General features: G+C 35.4%; 1 protein-coding gene and 1 long non-coding RNA gene across 3 annotated transcripts; both read right to left on the bottom strand.

Annotated features, from left to right (window-relative positions):
- Positions 1 to 1,497: 1,497 nt before the first annotated feature.
- On the bottom strand, positions 1,498 to 13,973 carry LOC125028858. 2 transcript variants are annotated; one of them, XR_007115131.1, is made up of 33 exons: positions 13,815 to 13,973; positions 13,349 to 13,418; positions 12,985 to 13,099; positions 11,961 to 11,999; positions 11,515 to 11,643; positions 11,310 to 11,352; positions 10,796 to 10,951; positions 10,594 to 10,636; positions 10,047 to 10,207; positions 9,853 to 9,892; positions 9,547 to 9,594; positions 8,238 to 8,400; positions 8,039 to 8,082; positions 7,745 to 7,873; positions 7,543 to 7,590; positions 7,234 to 7,377; positions 7,032 to 7,079; positions 6,801 to 6,865; positions 6,598 to 6,645; positions 6,289 to 6,432; positions 6,087 to 6,130; positions 5,792 to 5,921; positions 5,590 to 5,637; positions 5,308 to 5,421; positions 5,107 to 5,150; positions 4,797 to 4,941; positions 4,599 to 4,638; positions 3,950 to 4,159; positions 3,749 to 3,794; positions 2,865 to 3,483; positions 2,251 to 2,377; positions 1,916 to 1,954; positions 1,498 to 1,731 (listed from the first exon to the last, which is right to left on the bottom strand). It is a non-coding gene; the product is annotated as an uncharacterized LOC125028858 (long non-coding RNA). The 2 variants fall into 2 exon arrangements; XR_007115132.1 differs by lacking the exons at positions 11,961 to 11,999; positions 13,349 to 13,418; positions 13,815 to 13,973 and having other exon boundaries at positions 12,985 to 13,220.
- Positions 13,974 to 14,718: 745 nt separating this feature from the next.
- Positions 14,719 to 18,998, bottom strand: LOC125028857 (60S ribosomal protein L17-like). Its single transcript, XM_047618410.1, has 5 exons — positions 18,937 to 18,998; positions 18,524 to 18,611; positions 15,364 to 15,498; positions 15,133 to 15,231; positions 14,719 to 14,988 (listed from the first exon to the last, which is right to left on the bottom strand). The coding sequence occupies exons 2-5, from the start codon at positions 18,602 to 18,604 to the stop codon at positions 14,749 to 14,751; spliced, it is 555 nt and encodes a 184-aa protein (XP_047474366.1). The 5' UTR covers positions 18,605 to 18,611; positions 18,937 to 18,998; the 3' UTR covers positions 14,719 to 14,748.
- Positions 18,999 to 19,203: the final 205 nt, after the last annotated feature.

The following is a 19,203-nucleotide window of genomic DNA, read 5'->3' as shown; positions in this document are numbered from 1 at the left end:
TCAATGTAGAGGGTATAGGATTGGAGGGTGGATGAGCAAGTGGAGCATTTTCTTGGTTCATGTTCTGGAAGCTTTAGATGCCTTCAATAGTTTCTGGAGGGGGGTTGGGTAGGGAGGTATGAGAAACAAACTTTATGAGGAGCGGGGGTAGATGTCCGAGATGTAGAGGAAGAGATGGGTGTGAGAGAGAATGAGGTAGATGGGGGTGAAAAGTTTAGATAACCTGGTGTGACAGGTAAAGTGAGAGGAGGGTAGGCATCGGAGAAATGATATTGCTTGGAGTATATGGATTTAGATTTGAAAAAGAATTTTGGGGAGAAGGAGTAGAGGCAAGATGCTCCGGGATTGAGGGAGATGTTGGAGATTGAGACATCTTGAGATAGGAGGGGAGCGGAGCGAAGGGCAATTTTGGAAGAGAAACCACGTCGGCGTGCTACATGCTAGCCTCACGTGGTGTGAGGCCTAGTTGGAATCTGAGAACCTTTACCTCGGGGCAATTCGTTTGCCACATCTAAGGTCATTACCGTTATATTGAAAAAAAATACAGCGATGGGGGTGGGGCTTAGGAGCGAAGACACCCCTTTTTTTGTGTGTGGGGGTCAATAAGGCGATGTTTGTAGATTCCCATAATTATTAACAGCCAAAACAAATGCCAGACGTTAAAGGTCATATAGCATTATGATAAAGTGTTGGAGAAAGAGGAAAATTGAGTTAATGATTAAGATAATTGGGCAGATATGGATGGAGAAGAAGGAAAAGGGAAAGAGAGAAGACCATGTAATCCTGGCTGAAGCGAGGGCAGGGGGCGGTCACCTACATAGGACCTCAAGTCTCCGTCTCCCAAGCCCCTCCACGACAACGAGCCAGGATTGGGGGGATGGGGGGGGGGGTCATTATACAGTTTATTTTTAAAAATTCTGCCCCGCCAACATCTAAATTCATCAGCGGCGTATTCAAAATACAGCGATAGGGTGGGTGTCAACTCATAAATGAATATTGAAAGTTCATAGGCAATGATTTTAAATTGGATCCTTAGACTTATTGCTAGGCACTACAGTACTCGCAGTGAACATGTGGGCTAGACTTCAGGATAACAAGCACCGATATATAAGAAAACCCTGCAGGGTTGTTAGATTGTGTGGACGTGCCTATAGGAGATTCAAACCGAGATTGTGAATTATGTAGTAAAACTAAGTTTTGTGCGATCTGTTGTGATGTATGGAAGGTAAGCTTGGGTTTTGGTTCTAGTTTCAAATCATCTTAGATAATAAATGCAACAATATTTAGTGCAGTCTATATGGAGAATACCAAAGTCGCCCCATTCATACTGGTTTCCGTACCTCTTCTCAGTACGGCCTTGGTTTACATCACAAAGTCAAGCCCTCAAACACAAACCCTCCAGGGTGGTTTGATCTCAACCCAGCAGGCATATTTTCATCCATCTATGTATATACAAGATATATGCACATAAAGGATTGGGATAAAATAAACATGTTCAAAAGTTAGTCAATGGGGAAACTTTTATTTTTTAATACAAGTCTTGTTTACCAAATCCTGGCTGAATAAGTAGTTAAGTACAGTAGTTTATATAATTTTTTCTTCGTTCCTCTAAAGTACCTCAAATGTTCAACATTTAATATTAAGGCCTTCATGTAATTGTTACTTATTCAAGGGATCATCACGAATTACTGCTCAAGAGTTTTAATAATTTCTATATTCACAGTCATTTACCTGAAAAGACAAGTACCATCAAATAAAGAAAATACAGAGTTCCCTTACACCTTTTAATAAAATTTCAGTACCATGCATGATCAACATTAGATCTTTCTGTATTATATTTTTCATCATGAAGTTTGTAACTTGACGTCATTGAATTGTCTTCCTTCACTATTGTAAGGTTTGTAACAAAACTCACCTTAACTGGATTCACCTGCAGTTAACTCCTTTTTTGGACCTGTGAGATTCATTATAAACATTAGAAATGCTACATTGTATCATTTATGATTCTGTTAAGTGTTTTTTTCTCAGTATTTTTTTCTTTCAACAGAATGTTCAGTTGAACTATGCAAACATCATGTAAGATTCCTAATAAGCTGACAATTCCAACTTTTTAAAACTAAAATATATTATTAGTGTGAACCAACCAAAAATCCACAAGTGCTAGACAAATTCAATACTTTTCAAAGGAATGTGTTTTGGAACAAGTCTGAAATATTTCTTAAAAGGAAAAACAAGAAAATACAAACTAACCTTTTAAAAACAGAAACCAAAAATATTCCTTGTTCTTCTTCCCATATCACCAATATCATCAGGTAATATATTTAAAGGTAAAATGTGGCCCCGATCTGTATTCCTTTAATTCTACTGGATAAATCTCCTGAAAAATAAGTAGGTGTCGGTTACAAGTTTGTTTTATCCTTTTTTTCCCCTATGGTAGTTATTACATATTTCAGTGCCATGCATGATCAACATTATGATCTGTAAATAATAATTTTCATCATAGAAAAATAAATCAATATTGCTCGCTTGTAGTCCAGTGAAACTTTTTTTTAAAGCTAGATGACCTACCCCAACAAATCACCATTTCCCTAAACCTTTCAACAAAATGACACTCAACTTCCTCTAATTTTGCCCAACTCCAAGCACTGCAATAAAGGACAATATTTTTTGCTATCTTTGAGAACTTTAAATTCACAAGTGAGCATGAACACACGATATATATATATGAAAGCATTTTAACATTAACCTGGAGTTTTGTAAAATCCCCCCTCTTCTGCCTTGCCCCTTCTGAAAGATGACATCAGATAGAGATTTAATTTATAGTTTCACTGGGTTTTCACTAAAAATGTGTTAACTAAACTTACTTCTACAATGATCATTCAATTTCAAGGATATATTCCTGCTCACAATAACCACCTGCAAGTTGACCCATTTGGGTTGCACAAGTAGTTTTACTGGCCCAAGGATATGAAGACAATCTCCTTAGAAGTATCAGTGATTACCTGAAAAGAAATTCCATTAAGTCTTGTGGTATGTACAGAAGACAAGATATTATCATAAGTAATTTTCAGATTCTTCATTGTCCTTCATTACTTTTCGGATGGGGAAAGAAGATATTTTTCATCCTATTAACGTCACATTAAAGATTAGCTATTTTCTGGGTAAATGGGCGAGTGTGCACGTGTACAAAAAAATGCACATGTATGCTGAAAATTTGTCTAGTTCAAAATCTGTTATAATGTGCTAAATATAAACTAGCATTACACAGGCATTACTTAGAAACAAATCTATCTATTTTAATATGTATCATCTCCAACATCAGGATTGTTAACTGTTTTGTCATGCAGCTATCAATCAGTTTAAAAAACCTTTAAGCCATAAAGTGACATCTGAGACTTACCTATATATATATATATTTTTTTTTTTTTTTTTTTTTTTTTTTTTTTTTTTTTTTTTTAATGCAACTGAACTTCCTCTTTTGACCTGCAAGGAAAATTGAAAATATCAGCCATGTTATACCAAACCATTAATAAATTTAAGTTGTACAACTAATCAGTAATTTTTCCTTCAACAATTATTTTCAGTTGAACTATGCAAACATCATTTCAAAGGTAAATAGATCCAGAGAGCTGTACAAATTTTATTCTCTAGGATTAAACAATTTTAACCACAAAACTAGGTAGTCAAATTGTTCATTTCTTGGTATGGGGGGGGGGGGGGGGGGGGGTCAATGAAAAAATACACCTACCTAGAAAGCAACACTCATTTCTCCTCACTGGTCCAACCTCCCTCTCCTGAAAATAAGCCATTGTCAGATACGGGTTCGGTCTCCCTCAAAAGATATTCATGGCCTATATTTCAGTGCCATGCATGATCAACATTAGGATCTGTCGTGTATAAATTTTCATCATTGAAACAATACAAACCTACTTGCAAATTCAGAACTCACTTTTATTCCAATGTCCACAACTTTTACATTATAGACATTCCAATCCGCAGCAATTTCATAATAAAATTACTTCCTTTGGCTGAATTTACTTTCACTAAACATTTTACTCGCAAAAGTAAGGTTTCCTCCATTTTGAACAGCAGGTGAAGATGATTTTCTTGAAATATCAGTTTACCTGTAGATTGATTATCTACTTCAAGACTAAGGTATCTGAAAGGAAAATCCTAAAGTTATAATCTTGTCACAACTATCAATACAATAATTAAGATTACCTAATTCAGATTCTTCAGTTTCCATCAATACATTTAGGATGGGGAAAGAAGAAAACTTATCATCATATTATATTTATTTTGCACAATATTTATAGAAACTTTTGTAATGTTTTGTATAAAAAAAAAAAAAACAATTCCCATTGAATTCTTAAGCTTGTACAAATTATACATATAAAGTTTCTTACTAAAGAAATGTATGCTGAGGTTACTAGAGACTATTAGACCAAACACATGAAGTATTCATGTCACCTGTTACCAATCTTTGCTAGTTTGAAATTTAAAACTGTAGATTAGTAATTCTAGCAATTTGGCAAGAATCAAGTGTGGATTAAATTTTGCATTCTTTGAAATGCTCCAGAAAAAACACTAACACTAACCTTTAGAATCTCTTCTGCTCACTGGATCTAGATAATTGATCTGAAATAAAAACTATAATCAGGTATAAGCATAACTAAGTGGTCCCATACATTTTGATGATATTTCAGTGCCATGCATGATCAACATTAGGATCTGTACATTAAAAAGATTTTCATCAATACAAAGAAAAAATAAAATTTCTTGCTAAATTTACTCACCTGTGCATCATTCTCAAATTCTGACAGTCCTGTTCACTCATGGCTACCTTCCAGACAAGCAAATTGTATTTGCTCTAATTTAAACTCCACTTATTTTTACTTGCACTACAGTGGAGTGGATTTCCTTGGTTGTATCACTGTTTACCTGGAAAGAAATTCCATTTAGACTCAGGTCTTGTGCAAGATACACATGATATAGTCATGCAGCTATCAGAACCTTCACTATCCTGCATTAATCTTTGGATGGGGAAAGAAGTTTGTTGTCATCTTAAAAACACTCATTACAAATAAAGCTTTTATCAACACTAACCCTGAGTTCTTTCTAGAACTTTCCACGGGATCAATTCTTTCAACCTGAAAGAAAACTACCATGAGATGCAAACACTACAATGTCATTTTATACATTTCAATATTATTTCAGTGCCATGCATGATCAACATTAGGATCTGTTCATTATAGATTTTCATCATACAAACCAATAAAAATTAAATTTCTTGCTAAATTTATTCACCTGTGCAACATTCAAATTCTGACAATCCTGTTCACTCCTGGCTACCTTCCCGACAAGAAAATTGTATTTGCTCTAATAAGTGGAGTGGATGTCCTTGGTTGTATCATTGGTTATCTGGAAAGAGATTGCATTCAGACTCGTATCTTGTGCAAAATTGACATGATATAGTCATGCAGCTATCAGAATCTTCACTATCCTGCATTAATCTTTGGATGGGGAAAGAAGATTGTTGTCATCTTAAAAACACTCATTACAAATAACAAAGCTTTTATCAACACTAACCATGGGTTCTTTGTAGAAGCCTCCCTTTCCACTGCATCAAATCCGAACCTGAAAATAAACTATTGTGAGATGCAAATACTACAATATATATAGAATAACAATCATTTTATTTCAGTGCCATGCATGATCAACATTAGGATCTGTTCATTATAGATTTTCATCATACAAACAAAAATTAAAATTTCTTGCTAAATTTATTCACCTGGGCAACATTCTTAAATTCTGACAATCCGTTTCACTTATGGCTACGTTCCAGACAAGCAAATAACATTTGCACTGGTTTTTACTGGCACTATAGTTGAGTGTGCTTCCTTGGTTGTATCACTGTTTATCTGGAAAGAAATTCCATTTAGACCCATGTCTTATGCATGATAAACATGATATAGTCATGTAGATATCAGAATCTTCATTATCCTGCATTAATCTTTGGATGGGGAAAGAAGATTGTTGTCATCTTATAAACACTCATTACAAATAAAGCTTTTACCAACACTAACCCTGGGTTCTTTGTAGAACTTTCAACTGGATCAATTCTTTCAACCTGAAAGAAACCTATCATGAGATGCAAACACTACAAGGTCATTTTATACATTTTAATATTATTTCAGTGCCATGCATGATCAACATTAGGATCTGTTCATTATATATTTTCATCATACAAACAAATAAAAATTAAAATTTCTAGCAAAATTAACTCACCTGTGCAACATTCTAAATTTTGACAATCCTGTTCACTCATGGCTACCTTCCAGACAAGCAAATTTTATTTGCTCTAATTTGAACTCCACTTATGTTTACTTGCACTACAGTGGAGTGGATTTCCTTGGTTGTATCATTGGTTATCTGGAAAGAGATTGCATTTAGACTCAGGTCTTGTGCAAGATACACATGATATAGTCATGTAGCTATCAGAATCTTCACTATCCTGCATTAATCTTTGGATGGGGAAAGAAGATTGTTGTCATCTTAAAAACACTCATTACAAATAAAGCTTTTATCAACACTAACCCTGGGTTCTTTGAAGAAGCTTCCTATTCCACTGCATCAAATACTAACCTGAAAGAAAACTATTGTGAGATGCAAATACTACAATGTTACTTTATACATAATAATTTTATTTCAGTGCCATGCATGATCAACATTAGGATCTGTTCATTATAGACTTTCATCATACAAACAAAAAATAAAATTTTCTTGCTAAATCTACTCACCTACCTTCCAGACAAGCAAATTGCATTTGCTCTAATTTGAACTCCTTGGTTGTATCATTGGTTATCTGGAAAGAAATTCCATTTAGACCTGTGTCTTATGCATGATAAGACATGAGATAGTCATGCAGCTATCAGAATCTTCACTATCCTGCAATAATCTTTGGATGGGGAAAGAAGATTGTTGTCATCTTAAAAACTCTCATTACAAATAAAGCTTTTATCAACACTAACCATGGGTTCTTTGTAGAAGCCTCCCTTTCCACTGCATCAAATCCGAACCTGAAAATATACTATTGTGAGATGCAAATACTACAATATATATAGAATAACAATCATTTTATTTCAGTGCCATGCATGATCAACATTAGGATCTGTTCATTATAGATTTTCATCATACAAACAAAAATTAAAATGTCTTGCTAAATTTATTCACCTGGGCAACATTCTAAATTTTGACAATCCTGTTCACTCATGGCTACCTTCCAGACAAGCAAATTGTATTTGCTCTAATTTGAACTCCACTTATGTTTACTTGCACTACAGTGGAGTGGATTTCCTTGGTTGTATCATTGGTTATCTGGAAAGAGATTGCATTTAGACTCAGGTCTTGTGCAAGATACACATGATATAGTCATGTAGCTATCAGAATCTTCATTATCCTGCATTAATCATTGGATGGGGAAAGAAGATTGTTGTCATCTTAAAAACACTCATTACAAAAAAAGCTTTTATCAACACTAACCATGGGTTCTTTGTAGAAGCTTCCTGTTCCACTGCATCAAATACTAACCTGAAAGAAAACTATTGTGAGATGCAAATACTACAATGTTACTTTATACATAATAATTTTATTTCAGTGCCATGCATGATCAACATTAGGATCTGTTCATTATAGATTTTCATCATACAAACAAAAATTAAAATTTCTTGCTGAATTTACTCACCTGGGCAACATTCTTAAATTCTGACAATCCGTTTCACTTATGGCTACCTTCCAGACAAGCAAATAACATTTGCACTGGTTTTTACTGGCCCTATGGTTGAGTGTGCTTCCTTGTTGTATCACTGTTTATCTGGAAAGAAATTCCATTTAGACCCATGTCTTATGCATGATAGACATGATATAGTTATGTAGATATCAGAATCTTCACAATCCTGCATTAATCTTTGGATGGGGAAAGAAGATTGTCGTCATCTTAAAAACACTCATTACAAATAAAGCTTTTATCAACACTAACCCTGAGTTCTTTGTAGAACTTTCCACGGGATCAATTCTTTCAACCTGCAAGAAAACTATCATGAGATACAAACACTACAATGTCATTTAAACGTTCTAATTTTATTTCAGTGCCATGCATGATCAACATTAGGATCTGTTCATTAAATAAATTTTCATCATACAAACAAAAATAAAACTTGAAAGCTAAATTTACTCACTTGTGCAATGTTCCTTATAATTCAAGTTCAACAAGATAGCCAAGGGTGTGATCAGGATTGTTATCTTTAAGACAAGACAAAGTTTTTTTGTTTTCTTTTGAACTGCATGGAGTTTTACTGACATGGGTAAAGATGATTTCGTTTCCAGCACCATTGGTTTTACCTGGAAAGAAATTTCATTCAGACTCGGACACTATGTATAAAAGACTTGCTCCAGTCATCCAGATATCAGAATCTTCATTTTCCTGCATTACTCTTTGGATGGGGAAAGAAGATTGTTGTCATCTTGTTAACCCAATACTGCCAGAATGATGTTTACTGTAGTATTTTGTGAAATTTATCTCACATAGATGGTTCCACAAGTGTTCATCCATCAAGAAATCATTTGGTAATCTATGTGCCCTTACCTAATTTTCCTCTAAGCTTTAGTATTAAAAAAAAAAAAAAATTTAATCTATTACTTTTACTGTTATTATTATTATTACTGACAATATAATTACTAAAATATTATTGACAACACTAATAGAGATAAACAGGTGAGATAGGTCAGGTCAGTTTAGTGTTGATTCATCAATAGACTAAACTCACTGTGGGTATGGTGGCATGTTTGTAAATTTCATCCACAGCAGTATCAAAATACAAGGTGTGGCTTCATATACCAGATGTTAAAAAAAAAAAAAAAAAAAAAAAAAAAAAAAAAAGTCAAAATAAAAAGGCAATTATCAGATAAAACTATTTAGCACTTTACAAATTGTAAATTAGACAATATTAAGCACATCTATTGATGCATTTAACCCTTAACCCAATGGCGTCGGGTATAGAAAATTAAAAAAAAACTACGCTCTGGCGAACGGCGGCAGCGCGCCGACTCTGAGCGCGTGAATTCGGTACATCAAGCCGAATCATTGCCTCGGGGCGTTTTGGCGCGGCGCCGCTCCGGACATCCGCACGCCTCAAATCGGGCGTATTGTTATGACGGCGATAGCCGTGACCCGTCGCCATTGGGTTAAGAGGAAGTGCTGTCTTACAATTTAACAGTTGTGGCACTTCAGTCCTCTTTTTAGGCAATCTTATTTCAGCATCTGAACCTAAATGCATATAGTATGCACACCCTTTATATGTTATATCCAATAATCTTTAAATTTTGATATCACCCTGCTTCATTATTTGAAAACATTGACCCAAACAACACCATTTGCAATCAAGACAATTTAACAACTCAAAAGCTACCATTTACATCAGGGACAATTTCACTACAATTGTAATTTGATAATTTTGGTACAGAACATGGTTTGGGCAATTTACTCACATTCACTACTAATGCTTGTTTCCTACTTATAGTTTGCACATCAAGCCTCTGAAAATGAAAAAATAAGATTAAATTGGGCAATGAATGTTAAATTACAGCAATAAAAAGACAACTTGTTCAGAATCTTCATTTTCCTTCAAAATATTTAGGATGGGGAAAGAAGATAAATATTCATCATACTAGTACATTTCAGAAAATTTTGCTATTTGGACAGATTTTTTTATTTAACTGACTTAACAGTACAGTTTTTATATGCACAAAAATGTTTACTACAAACAAGATAGCTCTTAATGAAGTAACACTAACCCCTTTCTTTGTAGAATCTCTTCAGTGGATAAAATTTCTTCTGAAAGGAAAACTACCATGAGATACTGCAACCAGCAAAGAATTTCCATATATTCCAATGTTACTTCAGTGCCATGCATGATCAACATCAGGATCTGTTAATTATTTATTTTCATCATAGATCTAATACAAAAACACTTGATAAAATTACTCACTTGTATATTGTTCATTAAATTTCAAATTCAATAAGAGGATAATCCTGTTCTCTCATTGTCCCCTTTTCTAAACAACCCAAAAGTATTCTTTTCTCCATGTCAAACTGCATCTTTTACTGGCACTATGGTGGAGTGCATTCCCTTGGAGTATCATTGGTTGCCTGGAAAGATATTTCATTCAGACTCATGCCATATGTATACAAGACATAATACAATTATAGTCAGAAATCAGAATCTTCATTATCCTGCATTAATTTTTGGATGGGGAAAGAAGATAGATGTCATCTTGTTTATAGCACTTTTGAGAACAGTCCATGTAAATGAGTGGAGTGGTGGTGGTGGGTGTGGGAGTATGAAAATCTCTTTGAATTGAACATCTAAAAATTCTAAGATAATGAATATCCAAGCTTTTAGAAATTGGTGTCCAAACTATCTTTCTGATGTCAGGGTTCATTACTGTCATGCATTTCAATTAATTTTAGAGTAGAGTTTATTATCCACCTATTTGAAGTGCTCATTGCAAATAAAGCTTTTCATGAATACTAACCTTTTGTAGAAACTCCTCAGTTCCCTGGAACAATTTCCTCAACCTAAAAGAAAGCTATTATGAGATGCAAATACTACAAGGTCTTTTTATACATGTTGATGTTATTTCAGTGCCATGCATGATCAACATTAGGATCTGTTCATTATAATAACTTTCATCATATAACCAGTACTAAACTTTTTTTTATGTTAAAATCACTCACTTGCATAATGTTCATTTATTTCATATCAAACAAGATGACAATGGTGTTCACCTATGGCCATCTTTTCCAGACAACCCAAAAATATTTTTCATTTTGAACTGTCTAGTTTTACTGCCCCTATGGCAGAGTGAATTTCCCTGGAGCACCATTGGTTACCTGGAAAGAAATTGCATTCAGACTCATGCCCTATATGAACATTCTATAATAAATTATCAAATATCAGAATCTTCATTATCCTGCATTACTTTTTGGATGGGGAAAGAAGATAGTTGTCATCTTATTAATGTAATTTTACAGAAATGATGATGCAAGACAAGTGTGAATGAGAGTTGCAGTATTTCTGGGTATGGGAGGTTAAGCGAGTTGTAAATCAGATTTTGCCAGTGATATGCTTGTAAAAGTAGATATTACATCAGCTTTACTTAAATCTACTAGTAAATAAAGTTGGCGATTTCCACTGTTGGTTACCTGGAAGTGTTCATTACAAATTAAAATTTTAAGAACTAGTACCTACCTTGAGTTCTCTGTTAAATCTGTTGACTATCAAGTGGATTAATCTGAAAGAAGTCTTATCATTAGATACAAACCATACAAGCTCTTCCTATATCATCATCGTACTTCAGTGCCATGCATGATCAACATTAGGATCTGTCTATTAAATTGATTGTCATCATAAAAACCATACAAAAAACATTTCTTAAAAAACAGAAATTACCCACCTGTACAATGCTTATTATATTTTAAGTTATAACAGGATATCCTTTTCACAGCTGCTACTTTCAAGCAATCTCCATTTTAATTTCAACACACAGCCACAATTTTAATGGCCTAAAGGTATGAGTGGTTACCTGCAAAGAAATTCTAATTAAACACTGTAATAGTATTACTTTTCATGCATATGGCAAAGATCTCAGATTCTTCACTTTCCTTCATTATTCTTTGGATGGGGAAAGAAGATATTTTTCATCAAATTAACAGCATTTTAAATAATATCCTAGTTACCATGTTTCTGTAATGTTAGCTCTGCATTCATTTAGGATCAAGTATTTTATCCATTTAATACACCTTCACAAGGATAGAGAGGGGGGGGGGGTCTGTACTGTGCATGATCAACATTGAGATTGCTTTCTTCAGGACTAATGTTTAAAAGTTCTGATAGACTCACCTTATTTGTTTTTCTTGCCATTTAATTCCTCCTTTGGACCTGAAGAGTTATTTACAAACATTAGCTGTTATATCAACTCATTAATTTGTCAGTAATAATAATCATTATCAGTAATTTTTTTCTTTCAACAAATGTATTCAGTTGAACTATGCAAACATCATTTCAATCTTAAATATATCAATAGAAGAATTACAATGAAAACTACAGACAGTACATGTTACTCTCATATACTAAGGCACTCTTAGCTGTACTTTTACCCTTTAATGACCTGTCAGACATGTAATACCCATAAAAAATACAAAAATTCATAGATGGCAAGATTCCCCTTATAGCTAAGTTCCTAAACCCCTTGGTGACAGGGGAAGAAAACTAAAAATCTACACTCTGGCGATCAATGGCAATGCGCCGACTTTGAGAGCGGGAATTTCGGTATATCAAGCCGAATCGCCGCCTCGTAGCGCTTTGCCACGGCGTACAGCCACACGCCACATTTCGAGTGATTTGTTTTGACGTCTATCGGAGTGACCAGTCGTTAAGGGGTTAATTATAAGAGCTAGAGAGAGTTGTAAACTATTAGATTTTGTCTGTGGCATCTTCCTCCAGAATCAAGGCAAAGAACTACCCCCATACCCTTATACCTCACCAAATCTTCTCCCGTGTGATTGGATAGTTTCTCATCCTATCTAATCCCCCCTCTACACCCCTTCATACCAACAGCATTGAATTTGATGACCAATTGGACACGCTGAACAACAGATCACACTGGCCAATGTTAGGTACAGGGATTTATAACAGAAAAAGCGATTAAATCAGGAAGAAGAAACTAAAGAGAAGAGTTGACAGTGATAGCAACAGGTTTTAAGCATAATACTTGTGCTGCATTTCAGTAGAACTACACCCTCTATCCTCCTCTATTGATAGTCTATATTCCCAGGTGATTTCAGTACCATGTACCATTACTATCAGGATTTTTTTTAGTTTTGCTTACGGTCCCCATAAGCAATTGTTAATTAAGATTACTTACTTGAAAAGATGAAAATACTCCTCATGATGGCAGACAAGACAACCATCTCTTTGCCCTTCTGAACTCTCTTACTGATAAAGGGGCAAGCATTTTTTTCTTTAGCATCACCAGTCATCTGAAAAATTCCATTCATACCTTCAAAACTCATGACCTATACAAGCAAAACAATATTTTAGTGCAGTTCTCAGATCTTCATTGACCTGCATTACTTTTTGGATGGGGAAAGAAGATAATTTTCATCCTATTAATGACATTTTAAAAGAAAATAGCATGAAGTGAAATTTAAAATTCAAGTACAGAATATACAATTTACAAACCAAGTGCTATTTTGCTATATTATACATAGTTTTAAGAATTTAATTACCATAATTGCCTGAGGATTGGTTTTCTATTATTGTCAGTTTATTAGTTTCCTATTGAGGTTCATCAATTATCTGAAAAAGGGAAAACATGATTAGAAGCTGCTACTTCCATTTAAAATAAAATCTAGAACATCCTAGTCAGAATCTTCATTTTCCTTCAAAGCTCATAGGATGGGGAAAGAAGATGCATATCATCACATTTTCCACTAGAATATTATTACATGCTATTTATGCAAGAATGTTATACCTATGTAGTCTTTAATGCTAACTATAAATGGACAGTGCATGTAACTTGAAATGATAAAGCTGGGGAGAAACTCAATACTCCCTCACACTCCACCCAGAACCACCCCATATCTTTGTTTCTTAAAGAATCCTCTTTAGTATCAACCCATTGGTGTAACATTTCCTTAGCTGTCTAACCTCATTATCAAATTGCAATTATGCTCATTGTTAACAACCACTAACCTTAAATAGTGTAAAATCCACTCTTTTCCCCTGGATCAAGTTTGTTAATCTGAAAGATAACCACCATGAGAAAAATACTACACGTTTTTCCTCTTTGAATTTGGAGGTCAATTCAGTACCATGCATGATCAACATTATGATATTTTAGTTTTGTAAGTTTTCATCACTTAAGATAACCCATATGGATTAAGTTTAACTACAATTACTCACTTTAATTATTTTTCATTTGGAATTATCTTGTTAATCCAATTAACAATTGCCACCTTTAAGCCAACTGAAGAGTGGTCTCCACTTTGAACTGCTGTTCTACTGTTGAAAGGTATAGGCAATTCCTAAGACCTATCAGTATTTGCCTGAAAAGAAATTCCATTCAGACAAAGTCTAACGTGTACAAAACAATACTATAATGCAAGTGTTAACAATTGTCTGGCTCATCCAAGGTTTTCTCCTCCATATATGGTTGGGGGTTCCTACATTTCAACATATCTATTTAGTTGATCAACTCAAAACCTCCAGGTAAAAGGGGTAGATCTGAACATTAACCTCATCCTGATGGTCACGTGTACACCCATCATAACAAACCACTTGGTCTGTAGGGTACGGCTATACAAGCAGCAACACACCAGAGGATGTGGAGCGGGAAGTTCCACTACATGTAGTGCCCAGCTTCTGGACGTAGCCAGAAAAAAAAAAAAAAAAAACCTTAGCCATTAGTTTGTGTACTAGAACACTTTGTATAAACATTCACATTATGAAGATAAAATGAACCAGTCACACAAAGACTAAACGAGTTGCTTACCTTCACAATGTGTCCAAGATTATCTCACATCTAATAACACAGTAAATCTGAAAATTTTAGCCAAAATGAGGTGTTAGAACTGATGAGGTAAGTCAAACACACCCAGTCTTTTTTTCTTTATTGTGAAGTTACAAGTTATTCCCTGGCAGCCATGAGTTTTTGGCGAGCAAGCTTCTTCTTGGATACCTTCTTCTTAACGGGTTCATCCTGTGCCTTGGAAACAACTTGTTCCTTTTCAGCAAGAATCACCTCAATGTGGCAGGGTGAAGACATGAAGGGATTGATACGACCGTGAGCACGATAAGTGCGGCGACGCATCTGGCGGGCACGCTGAACCAGGATGTGCTCAATCACCAGCTGTTCAACCTCTAGGCCCTGTTTTCAATTATGGGGAAGATACCACATTAATTAGTAACAATACATGCATTATCTCTTAAAACCATTACAATAAAAGTTTATACACACGTCTTTCGAAAATTGCAACACCAAGCCAATTCACATAAAGCTCGTCAAACCCACCTTGTACTGGGCATTGCTTTCAGCATTCCTTAGAAGATCGAGAAGGAAGCGGGCACTCTTCTTGGGCCACCTTCCCTGGGTAGTCTTCCAGGCCTTAGCCTATAAAGTAATTTCAATGTTGCAGATACACTTTGAAAAAACTAATTTATTGCAATTTTCTACTGGCAATACAGATCTGTCACTATTTAATAGAGAAGTAAAATCTACACACTTAATACAAGGGGGACTTACCTGGGCACACCTGCCTACACCTCCATTGAAGACGCGGAAGGGTACACATTCCTTCTTACGAATAACATTCTTCAGGTAACGCACAGCACGAGAAAGGGGCATCTTCTTGATGTTATTGGCAGTCTCGCATGTATTCTGTAAAGAAAGAAATATCCATTAGCATTTTGCATCCTCCCTTCTAGCACTTTATTAGGTCATGTGTAAGAGCAAGCATACATACAATAATTTGATTTTGCATACATACAAAAAAACTGATCATTTTTAAACTTTCTATTAATCTTTAATCCCTTACTGATGGATGAATGAGGGTAAAGAAAAAGAAGAAAAAGGCAACGAGCCAACTTTGAGCGCAGGAGGTCGCTACATCAAGGCAAACCCCAGGATCATAGCAGTCTGGTGTGTTACCACGGCGTAGAGCCACACTCCACACATCAAGTGGTTTGTTATGACGCCTGAATGTGTGGCCCATGTATGGGGTTAAAATACTGCTCTGACCAAAATCAGCCATATCTATAAATCTATAAATCTCATGTGAACCAAAAAACTTCCTAATCCGTCACCGTCAGGTAACAGAAATCCCTGAGGGTGATTTCTGGTTAATTTATGACCTTTCTTGCCTATGCTGATTATTCAACGTATCAATGAGTAGTTATTCCATTTGATTATGAGAGTCATTTGATTTTCCTATACATATATACCAAGTTTTACATGTTACACAATTTTCTTATCACCACCTTGAAAGATATAGGTAAAAAACCTCTTACAAAGATAGACTTTAGAAAATGGTCATAAAGCTAAAAATGCTTCTGGGTAAAATTAGTGATTCATTTTGCAAAAAAGAGGGAGTCTTGTCACTGCACACATTTGTATGGACAACAGAGCAGCTGCTCAAGTAAGCCTAATGACCAGATTTTTGACGAAATAATTGCTGTAACTCAACCAGATCCAATGAGTTAAGAACTGGCTTGTGTGAGGTTGTAGATATGCTGCAAATATTTTCATGATTTTGAGGTAAATATGAGGCCAATGTAGTTATATTTGTTTGACTACTAATGCTTTATAAGATGGCAGTGTCCATCTCCCTCCATCTGTGTTGCTCCACTGTTAAGCTACTGTTAAGAGTAAAGGATACCAAGGCAAACTATCAGAACCCAATTTTTAAATCTCATTTATATTGTGCAATTGAGTGCATAAAAGTGAAAAATATTGCATTTGTAGTTTGTATATAATAGGCATTTAATATCTTACTGGGTATCAAAAATATTTTGGTTATAAACACGGGGGTCGGCAACATATAGGGGAACTTCTCACTTCACGCACTCTGCCGCGCATATAGCAGTACTCAGAAAAAGAGGCTCGAGTTAATTTTTTGTGACAATCGAATCTTCCCTGACAATACTTATATTGTCAGATTTGTTCTCATGTAGTGAGAACAAATCTGAGGATTATTTCTGTCGCATTCTCCAGCGGACAAATCTTGATATGATTTGAAAAGTCCCGATAGCAGTGGAGGGCATTAAGAAGATCAGGGATATTAGGGTAAAAGACAAAAATAAGAACAGAACATAAGTGTGTAAAACATGCACTAAAAATGCTTACAATCGGCTAATGAAACTCCATAAGTCCCCATCACCTTTTGAAGTCTACAGACTAAAACACCAATTTTCTAAAGATTATGGGAATCAAACCCTTTGTTTAGTAAAAAAAGAAAAATTATGGGATTTCACATAATCCAGTGTCCTACCCAATAAACAAACCTAATCTTAACCCTGTGGGATTTATACACCATGATTTATATATTCCCTAGACAGGGGACTCTGCCCCCTGGATCTCCAGGGTAAAACCACACACCTTTCTAAAGTGAAACAAAACTTTTCTTCACTTCCATCTATGGTCAAATTACTTGGATTCTAATAAATTTTTGGGGCATTTGGGACACCGGATGGGCTCAAATATCAGGCTGTGATAAAAACTACTGTATTTGTTCTGTATATCCACTACAAGATTTTATAAATGACCTGGAATTGACTACACTTGAAATGAAACATTTCTCAGTGGCATTTCTCGACGAATGGTGTCACATGGCCTATCAAATCTACCTGTGGCAAAACACATGTGCGCATGAGGTTGTTGTACAGAATAGCATAAATAATTAACAAAAACTGTAAAAAGTATATTAAAAGATCGCATTACCTAAATGAATTTGGAAAAAAATACAGCTGCTTCTAATTACAAAATTGTTCTCACAAGCCCATAGTAATACATAGACTAATTGATAGATTACAGTGACGAGTTACGCATCATTAGTTTTGGTCTTTGCAAGGTAAACACGATGAGGACTTAGAAAACTATCTCCTGTATCTCCCTAGTTTTCTATTTGTGCACCTTTGGCAATTGATTTGATGAAAAAGGTCTACTCCATTAGTTATCCAAGACTAAATTTAATGTACATCTGGTTAATATTACCAAGAGTGGCACACAAGAAATGGACACTACATACTTAGAGCATAAAAAATAGAGTAATAATCATCACAGGTACAGTTGCTCTGGCTTCATATTTACCATGAAATGACATCAGCAAAATATCACCACTTCTAGACGAAGAACACAACACCCTCACATAGCTAAATTTCTAAATGCGTTTCCAAGAGAATGGCACAAAGTGATAATTAAGGTGCCATTATATTCCTTTGACTTGGGGGCAAGCCCCCAAGTCGAGGGGATATATAGAATGTCGAAAGATAATTAAATTTACACGTTCACATGGTTGCCTGATTTTAAGACATCTCTGCAGGGTGCTTTGTTCTTGATAAATATTGTAAAGCTTTTGAAACCCACCAGCATGAGAATTGGTCATAGTTGTTACAGCAAACCATTTAGCACACCATAGGCCTTCACCTCAAATATTCACTATTCCTGACACGAAAAGCACCTAAGCAGTAAAATAACCACTTCCAACACGAAAAGCACAAAATATACAATTTCATCTTCAACCTGCCTTGATACAGACGAACATTAATTCTTAACTACCCACGACCCCATCCTCTGCCCGTCTTCTCTGCCGTTTGCTACTAGACATTTTCAGCAACGTGGCCCACACAAATTAGTAAGCGAGGGTGTTATTCCTCTTCCAAACTATCGCTTTACTTCGTTTTCTTACCTTGAAACTGCATCTCAGATTGGATCCCTTGGCTCGCGCCGACTTGGTTGTGTTCTCGGGGTCAGTGCTGTACCGCACCATCTTGACTCTGGAAAAAAAACAAATCTTATTCACTCAAAAGAATAAGCTGCGCGAGAGATTCCATTCCCTCGGGTCCTTTAATTTCGCCCAAACAATCGCTGCCCAGTTCAGACATCAACACATGTCTACCTCTAGTTTTCACGCCGACGACGGTCGCATGTAAACACAAACTTCAAACCTTAAAGTTTTAACTTTAAACTCATGTTGAGCACGAATTACTAGGTCTAATATAAGCACAAGAGAACAATGAAAGCAAATATCAGCATTTCCAACCGTATTTCTTGCTAATAAGATCGATAAACACGGATAAAAATGTGGAAGAAGGTACACACCAGTTTCAGGCCCAAGAGCCAATGTTGGAAGGGCACCAGCGCGCTCTCGCGGCGGCGACGAGAGCTACTATGAGCGGCGCCATATTCAAAACTATTCACCTGCATGTTACTTATCCTTAGTGAATACATTTTACATGCTTTCTTCTCTGTTTTTAATACGAGAGATTATTGAAGAAAGTTTGGATAACTTATATTGTATTGCTAAACTTATTTTTGGTCAAAAATTTTAAGCCAGGGAAGACTTGCTGTGAAGATATTATTGACCAA

This window comes from Penaeus chinensis, chromosome 9, assembly GCF_019202785.1.
Source record: "Penaeus chinensis breed Huanghai No. 1 chromosome 9, ASM1920278v2, whole genome shotgun sequence".
NCBI classification, from domain to species: domain Eukaryota; kingdom Metazoa; phylum Arthropoda; class Malacostraca; order Decapoda; family Penaeidae; genus Penaeus; species Penaeus chinensis.
This window is presented reverse-complemented; position numbering and strand designations above follow the sequence as displayed.